A 22303-nucleotide genomic window follows, 5' to 3' on the forward strand; every position below is an offset into this window, starting at 1 on the left:
TTATTCGGTACTTTATTTTGATCTGTTATATATATACAAGAACAGACCACATGTTGCCCATGAGTTGGCATGAAATGGCTGGTTCAAATGGCTCTGAGCACTATGCGACTTAACTTCTGAGGTCATCAGTCGCCTAGAACTTAGAACTAATTAAACCTAACTAACCTAAGGACATCACACACATCCATGCCCGAGGCAGGATTCGAACCTGCGACCGTAGCGGTCGCTCGGCTCCAGACTGTAGCGCCCAGAACCGCACGGAACTCCGGCCGGCTAGTTGGCATGAATATAGCACATAATATTTTAACACAGTTTTAGATGTGATGGTATAACCAAGCTTTCTGATGTTTAAGAGGAAAAACTCTTCATAAAATGTCTGCAAAAAATTATTAATGAAAGAAAGTCTACAGACTACCGTTTGCCCATATTACGCATAGGTATATCCTCATGCTACTGGTCTACTGACTTTGCTGCATTCCTGGATTACAAATGTTGTAATTTATAATTCTGGGTTACACTACTATACAACCCTACACTACATTGCACTACACTACTGTAGTTCGTTCGAGAACCTAGCTAGATTTTTCATACGACTGGATAGTTAGCCCCCTGGCGCTGAGGTACAACTCAGAATTCACAGGAGCACCTGAGGTGTAGAGATTTGGAGACGGCTGTCAGTGTCTCAGGATATTCTTCCTGGTCCTCCTCGAGGTTAATTAGTCACTGCTTCCGGAAGGTCATTGTAGATGGATGTTCTGCAGTGGTGCGTCTCGTTGACCTGACATGTGGCCTCTTCGAAGTTGTCCCTGAGTCATGTAGGCTTGCAGTTCATAAGCTGGTATTTTAGCTGTCAGCGAATTCAGCTTATGCGATAGTTCTTCGTTCCCTTTTGTATTGTAAACTGTTGCATTACTAAAGACGTTCCTGTTCTTATCTGTGACATCTTGTCTAATGGTACACTCCCAGACGAGGCGGTCCAGGGTGCCGATTGCCCCATATTGACAAGTGCCTGCCGTGCGCTGTCGTACTTTCAGTAAGTGGCTGTACCATGTCCTTTGGTCGGACGGAAGTATGACGTTCTGGTTGCTTCTCTTTTGTCAGGAACGAACTGGTTAAGTTTTCCTCCTTGTTTCCCCCGTGTCCCACATTTCTTGCCATTCTCCATGAATACATGCTTTTATTTCCTTATCCGAAGTGGCTCATGTACCCAGTATTTCCTTTACCTTATCATATTTGCCATGTTTGAACCAATATTATGCACCTCTCTTTCTTATTGCTAGGTCTAGATGTACCAAGCCTCAGTCGGTATCGTTGTATACGCGCAGGAGTACACCTCCCTGTGCTCGCCGTACGGCCTGTACTGCACTTAAATTTCTGGCTCTGTGACCTGTAGCCCACAATAACAATTAAGACTGCCTTAGGGCATGTACCTAGTGCACTTAGTGGCAGCTGAAAACTTCTTTGGCCAATTGTCCCTACCTTGCTTAGAATTTTAATGCCTCTCTGGCAGACGAGTGTATAAGTGCATGATAGCTTCTCTTTTCATTGATATTTCTCTTCACAGGTCGGTCATTTATTAAGATTGTTGGGTAACTCTATCTTCGAATTCTTTCATCTTGACAAGTTGGTCTCTTATCGTGATTTGGGGGGGGGGGGGGGGGAGTTACTCTATCTTGATAAAGTTCGTTTTAGCAACATAAAAATTGTTTTGTATACTACCATCATCAGTTTGTTTTCTACGCCCAAATTCCATAGTTTGTCAAGAACCACCCTACCATTTTCCTCTAATTTAGCCCTTTTGCTGGCAGATACCGTAATTAGTAGATTACCAGCGTAGGCGATGCAACCTCTAGTGTTTGTTATACTCTGAAACTGGTTCAGTAATGGCTCTGTGCCAGCATCTCAGAACTCTAGGCTTGTGGGCAGCCTTCGTGACGTCATTCACAATTTTCTTTCCGGGATGTTCTAGCCGCACTTGCCTGTCTATAGTGTTGTAGACACTACGGGCAGTCCATCTCAGTCTTTTGTGCGGGGCAGGCCACCATAAATTATTAAATGCCCTAGCTGTATCAGTCATTATGACTATAACATACTTGTCTGTGAGGTGTTCACAATATTCATGGAAAGAATTGGAAGGAGAATCAGCATTGGTCGTATTTTTTTGTTTTATTATCCGCAAAATTGATTTTCGGTCACTTAGAGACCATCCTCAGTGCTACAATTTAAAAATTTCACATAACGATCAGAGTATAAAACAGAAAATCACAACTACACCTGCGTATGGACATAACAGTTGGTATGAACATACCTGTAATATACAATTAAAATTGGTAGGCACTGGTGTCAACAAGCTTAGAGCGGTCACATAAACTGAGGCCGCTGTTTACATGCACCTGTTCAGCAGACCTCGGTGTGACAGGGCTTGGAACGCCCTCTATGTGACATGTGTCACGTGAAGACTTAATATTACTGGTTTTGCAAGATATTAACGCAAAATAACTCTTGTCCGTTTGTGAATCATGAAGTAATTCAAATTTAAAATGTGCTTAAAAAACGTAGCAGACGAAGGGGGAAGGAAACATCTAAAATACATTGGCGTATTGTTTCCAAAAAACCAACTTACAAAACATAAAACAGATCGATAATAAGTTGTCAGAGTGCAGGACAAGTAAAAGCTAAAAAGACAAGGAAAAAGAATAATATATGAATAACATGAAATGAGGTATAACACAGGTTTTTAAAAAAGATAATACCCACTATCTGGCGTGGGAAGTTAGAAGTGCAACGTTCGTGATTTACGTAAAATGTTACGTTAAGACTAAGGAGTCAAATATATAAAAAGTAGTAATAGTACGAAAATGCCATTACGTAATAATTAAAATGCCATGAAACACAATATTCATTACAAAAAGTATGTAGGCGTGGATAAACATTTCATATCGGTCCCACAGCTGCTATAAGTTGTGTAAAATCAAATTATTTTTATTAGTATTCAAAACCGGTGGCTTGGCAATTTTATTACTGTTTTATCAACCTGTGAATGTATGTATGGGTTCTGACCCAGTCCTTATGTGGAAGGGTACAACCAGTGTTATAAAAAATGATAGCCTGTCCAAATGGGACGAATGATACGTGCATTATCGCGTCGTTAAATATGATAACAAAGTTGTTAGACTACACCCTCAAACCTTTTTTGTTGTTGTAATGAATATTGTTTTATGGCATTTGAATTGTTACTTAGTGGCATTTTTCGTAATTTTTTTTATATATTTGACTCCTCAGTTTTAACGTAATATTTTACGTAAATCAAGAACGATATACTTCTAACTTCCCATGTCAAATGGTGGGTGCTATGTTTTACATAAGGCAACCGTATATATTTGATGTCACGTATGTTTGGGTTCTGACCCAGTGGTTATGCGGAAGCGTATAATCATTGTTATAATAATGCTAGCTTGTCCAAAGGGACAAACGAGAGGTACATCATCATGTCGGCTAAATATGATAATAAAATTGTTTATCCACGCCTACAAACTTTTTTGTAATGACTATTGTGTTTCACGGCATTTTAATTATTACGTAATGGCATTTTCGTACTATTACTACTTTTTATATATTTGACTCCTTAGTCTTAACGTAACATTTTACGTAAATCACGAACGTTGCACTTCTAACTTCCCACGCCAGATGGTGGGTATTATGTTTTTTTAAAAAACCTGTGTTATACCTCATTTCATGTTATTCATATATTATTCTTTTTCCTTGTCTTTTTAGCTTTTACTTGTCCTGCACTCTGACAACTTATGATCGATCTGTTTTATGTTTTGTAAGTTGGTTTTTTGAAAACAATACGCCAATGTATTTTAGATGTTTCCTTCCCCCTTCGTCTGCTATGTTTTTAAGCACATTTTAAATTTGAATTACTTCATGATTCACAAACGGACAAGAGTTATTTTGTGTTAATATCTTGCAAAACCAGTAATATTAAGTCTTCACGTGACACATGTCACGTTCACGTTCCAAGCCCTGTCACACCGAGGCCTGCTGAACAGGTGCATGCAAACAGCGGCCTCAGTTTATGTGACCGCTCTAAGCTTGTTGACACCAGTGCCTACCAATTTTAATTGTATATTACAGGTATGTTCATACCAACTGTTATGTCCATACGCAGGTGTAGTTGTGATTTTCTGTTTTATACTCTGATCGTTATGTGAAATTTTTAAATTGTAGCACTGAGGATGGTCTCTAAGTGACCGAAAATCAATTTTGCGGATAATAAAACAAAAAAAATACGACCAATGCTGATTCTCCTTCCAGTTCTATCCACTATTTGGTCGTGGTGCACAGAACACTCCATGGTGTCGGCAATCAATTCATAGAAAGATTTATCGCATCCTCGATTGACTTGCCTTTCCTGAAACCTTGCTGCAGGCTCGCATGCCTCTTACGTCTGTGGTCCCTCAGTGGGCGGCACAGAATATTTTTATGTACTTTGGCTAGAGCATTTGCTAAACAAATCTGCCTGTAAGATTTCGGATCTCTTGGGTCTTTGTCTTCCCTTTTTTTTAAGTATAATATACGAAATTTTTCAGATTCTGGACACACGTCCCTGCAAAAGCCATTCTTCAATACCCGGAACTATGTTATATAAGGTACAACTTGGTCCACTTCCTTATGCAACACTTCAACCGTTATTCTACGAGTTCCTGGCTTTTCTTCTTCTTCAACATCATTATTGCTAACCTCACTACCTCCTGGGCAAATGGAGTCACAATACTATTATTCATATGCTGTACTAGTAATTCAGAGAGAAGATGCTAACGGTACTCTATGTCTTCCACCGTTGTATAGTACAGAAACTGAGTTCTGAGTAGGTACTGCACTTGTATCTCCCAGTCTATCGTCATCGTACCATCGGATCGACTGATGTTTGATAATGGAGTGGGTGACTGAACCTCGTATTTTGCAAGTTTGAGTGGAAAACCCCAAACATTTGTTACCATTTGGTCGTTAATATACGCCCCCCAGTTCTCTACCGTTGTCTGGTGTAATAGTTCTTTATCTTGTTGTCCGACAGTTCGATAGAAACTCAGCCTTCTTTGTCATTCAGTTTCCCCTAAGGATCTCTGGTAATAACTCCTCTCACTTTGCGTTTTAAAAAGACTGTAGGGCGAGACTCTACGGAATTTTCAAAATGGCTCTGAGCACTATGGGACTTAACATCTGTGGTCGTCAGCCCCCTAGAACTTAGAACTACTTAAACATAACTATCCTAAGGACATCACACACATGCATGCCCGATGCACGATTCGAACCTGCGACCGTAGCGGTCACACGGTTCCGAACTGAAGGGCCTAGAACCGCACGGCCAAAGCGGCCGGCGGAATTTTGAAGTCTTCTGACGTCATAACAAACGTTGGACTGCCTTGTCTTGCTCCATCTGCACCACTCGAACCAATTCGTTGGTTTTGGCGTCACCATCAAATACACTTTCTTGCAGTGGGTATATCTTGAATTCTGCCTTTAAAAGTTACCAGTTCGCTTTGTGTATACTGTAAAATCGGTCTGGCTTGCTGCTGGCGGCTAAGTCATTATCTGCGCCTATAACTGTGAAGTAAATGATACTAGGGTCACTAATTGTAAGTTCATCACAGACATTCCAGTTTGCTTTGTGATCACTGATCCTCGAGTTTGCGAGGATTATGTGCGTAGCTGTCGCTGCACCTGCGAAATTTTGGAAAGTAGGCGGGTTGAGAGTACCACTCACGACATGAAGGCCGAGTTCTTGTATAGCGTCCTTAAGGCAGAATTCTCTTTCATGAGTTACTTTCCAGTGTCACAATGTTGATTTCACATTTGCGTCCATTACTAGAATGTGTCATGTCGACCCTGTATTGCTGCTGTTTTCAACTTTTCTACGTGTACATCTTCTGCATGTCTCATCTGAAGAAAAGACAGAAATGGCTGAACAGTGGGAACAGGAATTAACAGACATATCAAAAACAATTGCAGTTATTTGCTGTCTTTTCCAAAATAACCTCGAAGGGTAAGTTTAATAACGTGAAATTATAGGTCTTACAAAAAGTGGTTTATCATCTTGTCACAGAAATAATGTAATTTGGTTAATCCATTCTAATAAGGAACGAAATTGTGTATCATAGATTTGCGTTGCTAAAAAGTTCATGCGTCTCAGCGGGCGGATTATATACCCACGCTAAGGTCTCTCCTTTCTTTCACGACTATGTCAAACATTTTTTTCAGAAGTATAATATTACATTGGTGTTCCATTTGGTGAGTCAGATCTGAATCCAGCAATAAGCAAGGCCCTTTTCATTTTGTAACAAACATGACAGTTGAGGACAAAACAAAAATGCGTTGGTAGTGAGGTATAGGAAGTGTATGTGATACCATGTCTGTCTGTTCCCACATTTTCTTCCCCGATAAATAGAAAGAGACGGCATCACCTACCCTCGCTACATCTGCAAGTTGGTAGGTTCTAATACCGTTTCTAATCAGTGTTCGGTGAAGACCAGTACAACACACTCAATCAATGCATGCTAACCAGACGACTGGATTGATAATATGTATACTAGCCTTTTACCCGCAGTTTCGTCCTCGTATGTGTGCGGCACATACACAGCACGAAATTCCTCCTACCCCTTTATCTGACAATTACTTCCGCCTACCTCTCCTCCCATCTCCTTCTTCCCCCATATTTCTGCTTCCTACTGTCTATTTTCATATCATTCTCTCCCCTCTCTCTGTCCACATCTCCTCCTCCCCCGTCTCTCATTGTGGCCGAATCTTCCACTTCTATTTGTCCACTGACGCTCTCTAAATGGAAGGAAGACAAGGCTTTCTCGTCAGACGATCATAGGGTAATATGAACATCGGCAGAAAATGGTAAAACGGGGGTAATATTGGTTGTGAATAGAAAGGTAACGCAGACAGTGGTTTACTGTGAAGTGTTCAGCGATAGGGTTGTTCTAATCAGAATCGACAAGAAACCGACGTGATAATAATAATTCAGGAATATATGCCCACGTCCCAAGCCGAAGATGAAGAAACAGAGAAAGCATTTGAGGATACTGAACGGGAAATTCAATAGGTAATGGGAGATGAATATCTAATAGTGATGGTAGACTGGGAGTCTGTTACGGAATAATATGAGCTTGATAGTAAGAATGAAAGAGCAGAAAGACTGAGTTCTGCAAAAAAAATTTCGTCTTGTAATAGGTAATACTCTATTCCAGAATCACAAGAGGAGGATGTATACCCGGAAAAGGCAGGAACCTACCTAAAGATTCCATTTAGTTACGTCATGGACAGGCGGCGATTCCGAAATCTGATGCTGGCTTTTAAGCGGACCCAGGGGAGATATAGATTTAGTTCACAGATTAGTAATGATGCACAACAGGCTGAAGGTTAAGACGCTAATCAGGAAAATAGCATAAACAAATGTCATACGGAAGTACTTACGAAGACATAACCTTCAGGTTCCCTGAGGCTGTAGATGCTGCTATAATATAGAGCTCAGTAGGGAGCTCAGCTGGACAAGAATGGATATCTCTCAGAAGGACTATCATAGAAGATGGAAAGAAAAACATAGGTACAGAGAAGGTGACTTCGAAGAAAAACTTCAGTTGATCGCCGAAAGAAGAAAGTGCAAAACTGTTCAGGGAATTTCAGAAATAGAGAAATGCACCGAAGAGCCAAAGAAACTGGTACACCTGGCTAATATCGTGTAGGGCCCCTCGAGCACGCAGAAGTGTCGCAACACGACGTGGCATGGACTCCAATAATGTGTGAAGTTGTGCTCTTTGGACTCAGAAGTGTGTTCCTGGAGCCACACTGTAGCAATTCAGGACGTGTGGGGTATCGCATTGTCCTGCTGTAATTGCCCAAGTCTGTCGGAATGCACAATGGACATGGGTGGATGCAGTTGATCAGACAGGATGCTTACGTAAGTGTCACCTGACAGAGCCCTATCTAGACGTATCAGGGGTCCCCTGTTACTCCAACTGGACACGCCCCACACCATTACAGAGCCTCCACCAGCTCGAACAGTACCCTGCTGAAATGCAGGGTCCCTGGATTCATAAGGTTGTCTTCAAACCCCTACATGATCATCCGCTTGCTACAATTTGAAATGAGACTCGTCCGACCAGACAACATGTTTCCAGTCGTCAACAGTCCAATGTCGGCGTTGACGGGTACAAGCGAAGCGTAAAGTTTTGTGTCGTGCTGTCGTCATTCAGAGTACACGAGTGGGCCTTCGACTCCGAAAGCCCACATCGATGACGTTTCGTTGAATGTTTCGCGCTGACGCTTGTTGATGGCCCAGCACAGAAATCTGCTTGTGGAAGGGCTGAACTTCTGTCACTTTGAAAGACTCTCTTCAGTCGTCGTTGGTCCGGTTTTTGCAGGATCTTTTTCCGGCCTCAGCGATGTCGGCAATTTGATGTTTTGCCGGACTGCTGGTTCACTCGTGAAATGTTCGTACGAGAAACTCCGTACGTCGTCTCTACCTCGAAGATGCTGTGTCCCAACGCTCTTTCGCCGACTATAAAACCACTTTCAAACGCACTTAAATCGTGATAACCGGCCATTGAAGCAGCAGTAACCGATCTAACAACTGCGCCAGACACTTGTTGTATTATGTAGGCGTTATCAACCGCAGCGTTGTATTCTGCCTGTTTATATACACTATGTGATCAAAAGTATCCGGACACCTGGCTGAAAATGCCTTACAAGTTCGTGGGGCCCTCCACAGGTAATGCTGGACTTCAATATTGTGTTGGCCCGCTCTTAGCCTTAATGACAGCTTCCACTCTCGCAGGCATACGTTCAATCAGGCGCTGGAATGATTCTTGTGGAATGGCAGCCCATTCTTCACGGAGTGCTGCACTGAGGAGAGGTATCGATGTCGGTCGGTGTGGCCTGGTACGAAGTCGGAATTCCGAAACATCCGAACGGTGTTCTATAGGACCCAGGTCGGGACTCTGTGCAGGCCAGTGAATTACAGGGATGTTATTGTCGTGCAACAACTCTGCCACAGGCCGTGCATCATGAACAGGTGCTCGATCGTGTTGAAAGATGCTGTCGCCATCCCCGAACAGTGGGAAAGAAGGAAGTGCTTAAGACATCATTGTAGGCCTGTTCTATGATAGTGCCACGCAAAACAACAAAGGATGCAAGCCCCCTCTATGAAAAACACGACTACACCAAAACACCACCGCCTTCGAATTTTACTGTTGGCACTACACAGGCTGGTATATTACGTTTACCGGGCATTCGCCATACCCAAACCCTGCCATCGGATCGCCACATTACGTACCGTGATTGGTTACTCCAAACAACGTTTTTCGACTGTTTTTCCAGTGTTTACGCTCCTTACACCAAGCGAGGCGTCGTTTGGCATTTACCGGAGTAATGGGTGTCTTATGAGCAGCCGCTCGACCATGGAATCCAAGTTTTCTCACCTCCCGCCTAACTGTCATAGTACTTGCAGTGGATCCTGGTGTAGTTTGGAATTCCTGTGCGATGGTCTGGATAGATACACGTCTGGATAGATACACGTTACGACCCTCTTCAATTGTATGCGGTTTCTGTCAGTCATCAGACGAGGTCAGCCTGTACGCTTTTGTGCTGCATGTGTCCCTTCACGTTTACCCTTCACTATGACATCGGAAACACTGGACCTAGGGATGTTTCGGAGTGTGGAAATCACGCGTACAGACGTATGACACAAGTGACACCCCATCACTTTCGAAGTCCGTGAGTTCCGCGGAGCGCCCCGTTTTGTTCTCTCGCGATGTCTGATGACTACTGAGTTCGGTGATATGGAATACCTGGCAGCACAATGCACCTAACATAAAAATCATATGTTTTTGTTGGTGTCCGGCTACTTTTGATCACATAGTGTATATCTATATTTGAATACGTATGCTTACACCAGTCTCTTTGGTGCTTCAGTGTATAAGTCACTTAAGGATGAAATATATAGTACGTGCGGGGAAGCTGAGGTGAAATAGCTGCTCGAAAAATTTGAAGCAATCGAAAAAGAAATGATAGTTGGGAGGACTGGTTCAGCATACAGAAAAGCGCGGTAACATTAAGAGTGCAGTGTAGTCTTCACTGTTAACTGCAGAGAAAAGGACGTGTAGGTGGATGGAATACATTTTAGGCCTGAGTGAAGGGGACGACTTGTCTCATGACGCGATAGAAGAATAAACAGCAGTCGACTGGGAAGAGACAGGGGATCCAATATTGACATCAGAATTTATCGGAGCATTGGAAGAATTGAGATCAAATAAGGCAGAAGTGAATTCCAGAGGAATTTCGAAAATCGTTGAGAGAAATGGTAAGAAAACAAGTATTCAAGTTCGCGTGTATAATATATGAGACTAGCAATCTACCACCAGACTTTCCGAAAAACATCATTCACACAATTTCGATGACAGTAAGACCGACAAGTGCGAGAATTATCGTACAATCAACTTAACAGCTCATTCATCCAATTTGCTGACAAGAATAAATTAGAGAAGAATGGATAGTAAAATTCAAAATGAAACGGCAATCAGTTTGGCTTTAGGAAAGGTAAATGCACCAGAGGTGGTTCTGACGGAGTGGTTTATAATGGAAGCAAAACTAAAGAAAAATCAAGACACGTGCATAAAATTCGTCGTCCTAGAAAAAACATTCCCTCGCACTGTTCAATCTATACATTGAAGAAGCAGTGACGGAAAGAAAGGTTCAAGAAGTGCATTAAAATTGAAGATGTAAGGGTAGCAATGAATTGTTGATAGCACTGCTGTCCCCTGGCAAGTGAAATAGAATTATATGACTTGTTGAGTGCAATGAACAGTCGTAAGTACAGAATACGATCGGACAGTAAATCGAAGAAGGACGAAAACAATGAGAAACAGCAGAAATGGTGAAAAAGTATGAATCGTCTTATTATTATTTTTATACTTATTCTTTCAGTAGCCGCGCCGGATTAGCCGAGCGGTCTAGGGCGCTGCAGTCGTGGACTGTGCGGCTGGACCCGCCGGAGGTTCGAGTCCTCCCTCGGGCATGGGTGTGTGTGTTTGTCCTTAGGATAAGTTAGGTTAAGTAGTGTGTAACCTAAGGGACTGATGACCTTAGCAGTTAAGTCCCATAAGATTTCACACACATTTGAACTTTTTTTTTTCTTTCAGTAGGTTTTTTGATTATTGGTCCAGATTTAGTTATAATTTTAATAAACAGCGAGAAACTTAACATTAGAACTGGGGATCACAAAGTAGACGAAGTTAGGGAATTCTGTTACCTAGGCAGCAAACTAACCCTTGATGTACGGAGCAAGACACAGGCAAGGAGAACTGGCAAAATGAGCTTTCCTGCACAAGAGAAATCTACTAGAATCGAACATAGGCCCTTATTTGAGGACGAATTTTCTGTGAATGTGCGTCTGGAGCACAGTATTGTATGCTAGTAATATATGGACCATGGAAAAATGGGAACAGATGAGAATGGAAGCTTTTCAGATGTGGTTACAGAAGAACGTTTAAAATTAGATTGACTGATGGAAAACATTGAGAGAAGAGACAGGAAGATAGGACATCTGTTATGAAATCAGGAAATTACTTTGTTGGTACTGTAGGAAGCTGTAGAGAGTAAAAACTGCAGAGGAATACATCCAGCAACTAATTCTGGACATCGGTTGCAATTACTACTCTGAGATGAAATGGTTTTCAGACGAGAGTAATTCTTGGTGTTCCTCATCAAACAAATCTGACAGAGAAACCGTCTCCATCTCACCTGCTTCCTATACCTCCCTGTCCTCTACCCTCTCTGACAATATCCCCTCCCCTTCTCTCTATTTCCACCTCCCTTCTCTTTCCACCCAACCCCCTACTCTCTCTATTTGTTCCCTCTTCGCCCCATCTCTCTGTACTTCTCATCTTTCCCTTTCTCTGTGGACCTTCTCCTCCTTCCACTCTCTGTTCGTCTTTCTTTCTTTTTGTCCATTCCCTCTTACCTTCACTCTGTCACCATCATGTCCCCAGCTCTTGTCATTTCCTCCCTCACTCTTTGTACATATCTTCCTCATCTTCTCTGTTCTCATTTCTACTCTCTCTCTCTCTCTCTCTCTCTCTCTCTCTCTCTCTCTCTCTCTCTCCCTCTCTCTCTTTCTCTCTCTCCCTCTCCCTCTCTCTGTCCCGCTCACGTTTCTCTGTTTTTCCCTCCATCCCCCCTCTCTTTGGTCATCTCTTTTGCTCTCCTCTCTTTATTGATAAACTCTTCCCCATTCGTCTATCGATCTCTTCGTACTCCTTTACCTGGACATCTCCTTCTCTCCCTTGTTCCTACCCCCCTCTCTCCATCCATCCCCTTCACATTCTCTGTCTATCTCCTGTTCTGCATCTGTCCATCTCTTCCTCCCCCCCCCCTCTCTCTCTCTCTCTCTCTCTCTCTCTCTCTACACATCTCATCCTCCCAGCTCTCTCTCTCTCTCTCTCTCTCTCTCTCTCAACGTCTTCCTCCTTCTGCTCCTCCTCCTCCTCCTCCTCATCCTCTCTGCTTTTCTCCTCCTCTCACTCACCAACAACTCCTCACCCTATCTCTCATCTTCTCCTCCACTATTCATCATATTCCTCCCTCTCTCTGTCACTCACCTCCTACCACATCTTACTTTTCTATCTGCCCACTACCCCTCTCCATGTTACGCCTGCCTCTTACACTTCTCCCTCCTACCCCACTCTTTGTCCATCTCCTCTCACCTCTCTCTCTCTGGCATTCTCTTATTCCCTTCTTACTAGCTCTTATTCACACCTCTCTCCTTGATGTTAGAAATTTGGCCTATGTCATCTTGTATCCTCCTACACTCACTCAACTTCGACACCTTACCATGCACCACATCATCATCAGCAAACAACACAGATTCTGACCATCCTGTCCGCCCAATCATTTATGTATACAGAGAATAACAGTGATTCTGTCACCCTTCCATGGGGCACCCATGAAGATACCTTTTCATAGTAATTATTAGGAGTGAGACACTTACAAAGAGTGCACAATTTATACTGCAGTAAAATTAATTTGTAAAAAGATGATATGCAGACATTATTTCATCCGTTATGACAGGTCTTTCCATTCGCTAGAACTTATCCCACCTGCACGAGGCTTGACTTACACACTCCATTCAGCTTTTACACACTGTAGCTATACAAAAATAAGTAGCCTACTTTTGACAGTCACCAAGGGTTTTGTTTTCTCTCAGTGGATCCCATTTTTATTTCATTGCACAAACTGAGCAACGAACAGTCTATTGACACACACTGATTTTGGTATACAGATGTGTACTGCATGCGATGCCCTTATAGTATAAGATGGAATCAGATACGCAAGTGGGGAGGTTTGTAGCTTAAGTTCTAATTAGTATATTGGTTCAACTATACTATTTGTAACAGTTAAGAACATCTACCCATACGAGAATTGTGACTCATCAGAGATAATATTTCTGCAAAATTGAACAGCAAAGGAAAATCTATTTGCATATTCACTAACGATAGATATACCACAAGATATAAAGTGAAAATACGTCATGAATGCGCAATGCAAACACTATGCTATCCTTTACAGGCGAAAGAAGTTCTATGACCTCTCATTGGTGTGTGATGAATCAGAGGAGGGTCTGCTGGACTTCGGTGAAAACTTAACGGATAGAAAGACAGTGGAATTCCTCAGGCAGGTACGTAAGTTATATCTACAATAAACGTTATTCACTGCACGTTTGGTGTATGATTTTGTGGTTACTACTACCACCTGCGCAATCAATGAGCTTTCACGACTCACAATATACAATTATTACCGTAATATCTTCTATAAACAGAAATATGTGTTACAAACTACTTTCCAGGTGTCAAATTTCTTTTCATTCCTTTCTCATAAATCCACGCACCTTCTAGCCGGCGTAGATAACGCCTAGTAACGTGGTAGCGCTCGAACCAGATTTAGGGTTTTTCAAACTTTTTCACCAACACTTTTTCAACAGCAAATAGTAGGATAACGTTATTAAGAGACTCGGTAATTTCGCTGAGTGCGGGTCTATAAGACTGTTTTGGTGGTAGGTCCGCTGGCTCCGTCCTTCTTGGAGACACTCGAGAACATCAAGCTATGCGCTAGCACAGGATGTAACTTTTATCTTCCCTTTCACTCGTTGCTTTCGCAGTTGTATGAAAATGTAGCTTTTTCACATATGTAGCTTTTCCGATTATTCCTTCACGAATAATGTTTATGTACATTCCAAATCTAGCAGGTCACACATTGACATTTGATACAAGTAGTACACATAATATCGGAAGGCGGGGATAGGGTCTGCGAAGTTACTCTGCATTATGTTAGAACTTTGGTTGTATAAAACTATACGGGAGCTCCTGAAGTCACTCGATGCGGCGCGTACCAGTACCGTTGACAATATACTTCTTGACTTGTGTAGTTGGAAATTGGAATGATTTTATTAGTTCGTGAGGTGGTCATTTGAATGTGTCAGTGATAAAGCAAAGTTATGAAACGATAAGTCACTGAGGATTTGCTGTTTCTTGCAAAACATTATATTAACTACATTCTGAACGTAAACCTTGGAATACGATCATGCTACAGCACACATTAACTGTTTGAGATTGATAGGCAAAACTGCAATAAAATTTTTAAGACTGTTGCAAGAGGAAATGATCCAGTTTGGTATACTTGTAGTATAAAAACGATACCAAAAAACATCGAGATATTGTAGAAGAAGACTTGCGGAACAAACACAGGTAGTCCAGTTTCAAAACGCCCTACGAAAAGAAGCACTCTTCAGAATGTCGTCAAATTTGAGCAGCATGTTATTGACTCAGGGGAAAACGCCATGAAACATAAGAAAAGAAATTAAACCAAAAGACGGCGCTGTAAGTGTCAGAATATGCTCAGCAACAGATACGCGGCACACAGCTGTTCCCCACTTTGCATCCTGGATGTCCACCATGACTATCTTTGTCAAGGACGCGCGCTGCTGATAAAGCTCCTTTGCAAGAACAGTGACTATGCACCAGTAGCCCTGCAGAAGTTCCGGGCACTCAGCGGTATGAAAAAACGCGTTGATCTGATGTCTGCCAAGGTTCTGGAAGAAATGGTGACAAAATTCGAGATGATAGATTCTTCTGAAGTACAGTGTGGCAGAGAGGAAAAGCAGTTCATCCGACAGCACTAAAACGGATGTCATTTTTCGTTCTATGCGGTTTTTGGCCTCAGGACAATTAAAAACCAATTTTTCTTATCCGATGTGGTACGACCTTGTCGTGGTCGATGGGCTTACCTAACTAACCGTGCCACAACTATTGACTGCCGCACTTGTACCATTATCCACAGTGAACAGTACGGATAGTGTAATGTTCAACTCAAACCATAGCCGACGTATTGCGATTCATCCATCGTCTATAGCCGATCCCATTTACGTTAGGGCGCTTATAGCGCTGTCTATTGATAAAATGTTTGTTACTTCCTTTTCTTTTTTATAACGTTTCGCCCTGTGTCAAGAATGCGTTGTTCAAATTTGACATCATTTTGATTAGTGGTTCTCTTTCTACACCGTTTTAAAACTAACTTTTGTTATGGACACCGTATCTATGAAGGTTAGTCATAAAGTCTTAATTGGCACTTGAATAAATTAATTTTCCTGGTGTTTCCCACTGATACAGTGGAGACGGCCAGTTACATATTAATATGGCTCTTTCCCAAGACAGTGATTAAAACTTTACGAATACCCCCCGTAGAAACGCCACTCAACCACGCTACAGAGAGTCGAAAATACGGAAGCCAGTGCCACTAGACCATGCCTTGGCAGTTGTGAGGCTGAAAGTCTGACGCCATTGCGCTTAGCGATCGGTACAGTCTCCATGCCTGCCGTGCATGCGCTAGACGTCTTCTAAAATCTTAACACTTTAGCTTGCGGTTTGCCAACGTCCCAACGTCCCACGTTCGCTGCCAAAGGAATAGCCTAACGAAGGGCGTTGGCGTTTGGCAGCTTTACTGGCTAATGTTTCCGGACATAGGTGCTCAAGGCACTCTCCAACTTTCACAGTTCGTCGGTATCATTTTGTTACATTCTGTATATCGCATACTTCCGACTACGGTACACACGTAGCAGTCCTTGCCAGATCCTTCTGATTGTATGCAGGATAATTCCGTGATAATGTTACAGGCTTTCAGGGGATGCTAAATGTACTATATCAATTTGAGGTAAGGATCCATTGTCTGGAAACGCCGATTCGAAAGTTATAAACGAAAATCGTTGTGATAGCGCTGACAGCGATACACATGTGCCAGGCTCTTCTTGCCACGCCTATAGGATAGGCAGCGTTCAGAGGTGCTGGTATGGACCAAACCAAGCAAAAATTGTAGTAAATATAGTCTCTGAAATAAGTACCTTAAGAGCTATGAGCACTTGTTCATCTTCACTACTGTGAAACACATCTCATCTACCAAAAAAGTGTAGCTCTTAAAGTGGGCATTTTTATTGGACATTTTTTCTTGGTTTGGTCCATACTGTCTTCTCCAAAAATATGGAAGGAAAAGAGCTTGCAGTAGAAGAGACGTGTTTCACAGCATGGAAGATAAGCAATAGGCCTGCATTTCAGAGCCCATGTTTATTAGTCACTTTTTCTGTTTTTGTCCATACCTCTGAAACTTCCCTACCCTACAATTTTAGCAACAACAGCGTCGGTACATATAATAGACTGTCAGACGTACAAAAATGATTTTCGTTTGTATCTTCCGACCCGGTTATTGTCAGACCAGTGTCCGTTACCTCAAAAAGATATGTTTACCCTTCTCCGTCATCCCTGAAAATTTATAACATCACCACAGAATCACCCTGTATATTTCCTGCAGGGTAAGGTGGACCAAGGGATGTAAGTTCCATTCCTAAATATTTCGCTAGTAAGGGCAGAGGAAAACGTATCATGAGCACTACTCATCACTCAAGGTGTCCTTTTTCTCGGGTAATTCCTGTACCATTGCTTATCTCTACATAGCACGACGAGCGGTGAGTCAACTTGTGTGGCTTCCGTAACTCCTTAGCGAGGAGATGGGGTATAACTGCTTGCGGATTGTTGCTGTCCAGCGTAGATTTGGTGGATGGTTTGCTGTTCCGTAATTCATTAATCCCCGTGTCAGGCTGACTGGGGGTGCAAAGTCATCCGAAGTGAACAAAGTGCCAGACGAAAGCAACAGCAAGAGCACAGGGCCACATCGTCAGCGTGTATCGTGAGATGTCAGACAAAGAAAATTGCTCTAATAACAAAGCCAGCAGTTTGTTATTCAACCTTTCTCTCCTGGTCACCTTCCCCTTGGCAGTTCGCTCTCGAAGGTGCGAATGAGGGATTGGTCTGGAATCTCTTACCACTGGAGAGATCATCATGATACTTCTTTCAATTAAAAGACACATATTCTGTAGATAGACATTACATGTTTTTGATGCAATGGTTTCCATTGCCTTCTGCATCCTCATGCCGTTGATTATTGCTTATTTTTCCGCCTTTAGGGGCAACTTTCCACCCCAAGGCAACAAAGTGCTCTAAACTTCTGTCCTCTCCTCCGCCCTCTTTGACAAGGCTGTTGGCTGAATGGGTGTGACTTCTTATGCCGGGAGTTCTCGGCCGTCATTGCTGATGATTTTGAACTCGGGAACGAGAACGTTTTGACCATTAATCAAAGACGTTATTTCGCGTTTTTTTCGTGAAATATATATATATATATATATATATATATATATATATATATATATACTCTGTTCTATTTATTTTGGTTTTGTTTTTGTTATTGCTCGCGTAATAACGCATATACGAAAAGAGCCGCGAAATACCTTTTAGTAATGCTGTGCCCATAATTTCTTTATAATCATTAATTTTCAACAAAACAGAATATATTGGGTTCTTATTGTTCTGTATCTGGCTTTCTATTAAAGGAACATTTTTGGTTACTGTAACTCACTATAAAAAATCAACATATCTTCCCTACTTTATAGTTATTGAAAATGAAAATTTCTTTGTTATGAAATACTGATGTTACAGTTCGCAAAGATTGTTCAACATTTTGCAGTGGATTTTTGTTAAGCGTAAAACACCAATAATTACCACGACTAGCACAAGAACATGAGACTATTGTCGGAGAAAAACACGTTTTCTCTATAAGGTTTGCCAGACCGGAACTAAGCACAACAAAATTCCTATTACGTTACGAAGGTAAATTATCTCTTTTGTACTGTTAGCAATATATTATCAGCAGCCCGCGTCAACCTGCAAAACACATCATAAAATCTGCTGCTCTGCTCTGCAAGTCCGGAAGCTGAAAGAGATGATTTTATTTCACTATTACCTTCCCGCTTCTTTGCGGTATGATCGATTTCTTTTAATGCAGTTTGAATGCGCCGCGGCAGCGGCTTGTTCGTTCGTAGCGCAGCTCTGCACCACGGATAATATTTAAATAACTGAAAATGTCTTAAAAGGATGGGATAATAATTTAAGCAAGCTACTACAAATAATAATGCAAGGTTTCATTAAATAACTCTATTCAAAACATTCAAATATGTTAACTTATCTACAATACACACCTTTTTTAAAAATGAGTACATAATGGCGTACATCGATTAACCATGACAAAAGAAGACTACGTTAGCATGTACAACTGCGACACAGGCTATCTTACTCCCGTAACTCCAAGAGGAAGACAAAGAAATTAATGTTCATGCTGTATTATTTATACTAGTGATGTTTTTCATCTGTGTATGATATTTATCGTCTGTGCGGTTTCAGTACTCGCCGACACAGATATTATCTAAAATAAATAATAATAAAAAAAATACATAATTCCATACAATAACAGAATACGATGCACAATATTTTCTCTTTACTACAAAATATGTCTTTTGCTAAGGGACGTTACAATGCCCCCTGGCAGCAATTGACTAACGTTAAGAATGTTCGGCAATATGCTGCCACTAACGTCCGTTTTGTCATTGTCTATCACCTTGTTTGGAATATTCACTGTTCACTTCTTTGCTCTTTTACATTATAGTTTTAATTACACTTTTTATAGTTTTTTCACACTTTGCGAGGTGACCGTAAACCTAGTCCCAGGGTCATTACAGTTTTCTGGCTCCCCCATTTGGGCTACGTGCGATCAGAAAACCTGGGAAAACTGCGCCGGAGCCATGGTCATCTCGCCTGGTTTGTCTTAACACACGGTTTTGTTCATTAAACAAGGGTGGACTTTATCCAATCTTCACAGATAACAATGATTATTTATGTCAAAATGTTAAACCTTTTAGTCTCTCTATTAAAAATGTACCTTCTACACTTTTTCACATTTGTGTTCTGTGTCACAATTAAGGTCAATCATTAAATAGTTCGATAGCAATGTAATGGATTGTCTCTACACTTACTCACGACAAATGTTCTACCGTTGTATGGCATTCGTGTCAGTTTGTTTCACTAATATGACGAAAACATATGACATACATCATCGAACAAGTGAATGTTTTGAGTTATACTCAGCAAAAAAAAAATGTTTGTCACGTAATTTCGTGTTCAATAAATCATTTTCATATTAGTACATGAACAACGTAGTTGGTAATGTTCGGTTGAACGTCAACAATGTCGTACGGAGCGGGCGGCGCGAAGCAATTGTCGCGTAGCGTCGTCTGGAGCGCGGCGTGCCAACGACCGCTGAGGTCGACGACCTGCTAGCAGCAACACCGACGGCGTGCTGCGGTGGCGCCCGAGCAGTCGCGAACCGCTCCGAACCATTCACCAATGTCGGCGTGTTGTAGTGGTTTCCTGCGACCGGCTGGCTGGCGGCACGGCACCCGTCTCTGCTTCTCCGCATGGCTCCCCGTCGTAACGCATGAAACAAATATTCCACAACGGTGTACTGTCTTTAAGGATACAACTTATTAGCTGTGGAAGAAAATGCACTCTGGTTAAAAGCGTTTATTGTTCATTACGCCGTCGCTTCGCTGGTATGCACAGGATGTTTTGGCGTGATAACAGGTTTCTTGTGGCATTGTGACACTGGTATTCAGGGTTCGTCACACGCACATTGTACTACACACTTTCACTTGTTCTCACGGTTGATACACTGCCAGAGCGTCTTTCAACACGCGAAAATATTTCGGTACACACATACTAAATGTCTCCGTCGAGCGATGTTTGTTTGAATCGACTCCGAACGGATCACTAACTACCGTTTTTACTCACAGTGTACTGTTCGTTGAGCACTGCACTATGACATTTAGTCACTCAACACTTAACTTATACCGACGTATATATTGGTGCAGATACAACAGTCATTTTCTGTCCCTACTACACACAATATTCCGTCTTTTCCTAGGTTATTTATGCACACAGTTTATTTTTAATGCATGACAACTGTTCTTAGCATAATCACTCTCATCTACATTGAGTCCATTGTGTTACCTTCTCATTACACACTTTTAATACTATTACTAGGCATATATTGCTTTTTTGTAATTATTTAAAGGTGTGTGATTTTTTTGTACATAGCTTTCTTTTCCTCTTTTAGTGTAGCTTGCCAGGTTATCACCCATCTAGCAAACAGATTTTACCATGTGCATGACAGCTTGACTTGGGCATATTGTTCAATAAATACTTCATTTAGTACTAGTATTATTTTTAACGGTCCGTCCTACAGGACTACAGTGTAGTTTCCGCGTAACTTGATTCGCGTACCGCGTAATTAATATTCAAGAACGTGTACCAAGTACACAGGCTTCAATTGAAGCATTCATACATACAAAGCATAGGTTACACGGAACGGTTTTGTTTTTTATTGGATTCTGCTCCAGCGTCGTTCTCAGATCACTATTGGCAGTAAACATTACATCACATAATTATTTCGTACTACAAAGTCAATTTTTGTCTAGTATAGACTCTCTCTCAGGGTTCCTTAATTCTAACACAATTACATCTGCTACATATTTATATGAGATTTCATCATTAATTGTACTTACTTACTACAAAATGATTCAAGAAATTAATCATTATTTTATCAACAAAAGATTATTCATTGCTTGAAGAGCATGTAGTATTTTAATGACCCTAACTGTCTGTAAACAAAGTCTTGCATTTGCATATTATTGCTCAGTTTACTGATTCTACTTCCTCAAAATTGTAACTATACATAAATTCTTTCTTAAAACTAACATACTTATACTCTAAAACACAATTGAAATCTTCTTACCACTACTATTTACATCAGACATCTCACTGAATAAATAACTTTACATCTTTACGTGGATACAGTCCTTTTATTTTCCCCGTCTGGGGATGTGCTAACAAATAGCTACATTCGTGTGGCAACATCTTCCGAATCTCTTTAGCCACTACTTCCCTCCTCGACCAAGGGATGGAGTAAGATGCGCGACAGTATGTTTTGTGAGGCATCACCTCTATGTGACAGTGGTACCCTTTGACTATTCCTGGTCGGTCGGTAAATACCATGGTATATTCCGATAACAGCTGCGTCAACTGTTGCTTTTGTATGTTGCTTAAACTTTCAGATTCCTGTACTTTGGTTCGAAATTCATCAACATTTGGTTCAAAATTTCTACCTCCTATATTCGGATAATAGAGATCCGTCACAGGTGAATAATCATTAAAGTGTAGTACCCAGGGGTTCCTACCTTTGATATTAATTCGATTGCAACATGGCACAAGTACCTCCTTCGATTTCATCATAGACAACTCAATCCTCCTACCTTTATTAACTATACTTAGTTTTCCCGAGGAGAGGTCGATCACTGCGTCCCTCTCACGGAGAAAATCTACTCCCAGAATGCAGGCCACCTTTAACCCTTTAACAATGAGGAACGAGCTCACTATGGCTTCGCCCTCCTTACAAATCTCCACCTGCACCTGGTACTTAATTAACTGGCTCTGTGCACTTATAGCTCCAGACACCTTGCAATTATTAACCGGGAAAGTAGGTATACTACGTCCCTTCCCTAGCGCTTTAAACAACTCTGTACTCATTACACTCACTGAGGCACCTGTGTCAATGATTATATTCACTGCAACATCATTGATTTTCGCTTCTATTATGGCTTGCACATTTTCGTTGCTATCTTTCTTACATTCATGCAGTTCGGTCAGTAGATCTTTATCCATACTGATACCGTCGTTGTATCGCAGCATATGTATTCCAGGGATACTATTGTTATTCGTGTTGCTCTCACTCCACCCCTCGGCCAGCGATGGAGAGC

The 22303-nt window shown here is 41.6% G+C and overlaps 1 protein-coding gene across 1 annotated transcript in view; it reads left to right on the forward strand.

Annotated features, from left to right (window-relative positions):
- LOC124775855 (pickpocket protein 28-like) overlaps positions 1-22303 on the forward strand; it is a 182002-nt gene that overhangs the window by 80068 nt on the left and 79631 nt on the right. The window contains exon 4 of the mRNA XM_047250689.1: positions 13627-13735. Within this exon, the coding sequence (XP_047106645.1) occupies positions 13627-13735 (109 nt within the window). The remainder of the gene's footprint in view (positions 1-13626; positions 13736-22303) is intronic.

This window comes from Schistocerca piceifrons, chromosome 2, assembly GCF_021461385.2.
Source record: "Schistocerca piceifrons isolate TAMUIC-IGC-003096 chromosome 2, iqSchPice1.1, whole genome shotgun sequence".
In the NCBI taxonomy this organism is placed as follows: domain Eukaryota; kingdom Metazoa; phylum Arthropoda; class Insecta; order Orthoptera; family Acrididae; genus Schistocerca; species Schistocerca piceifrons.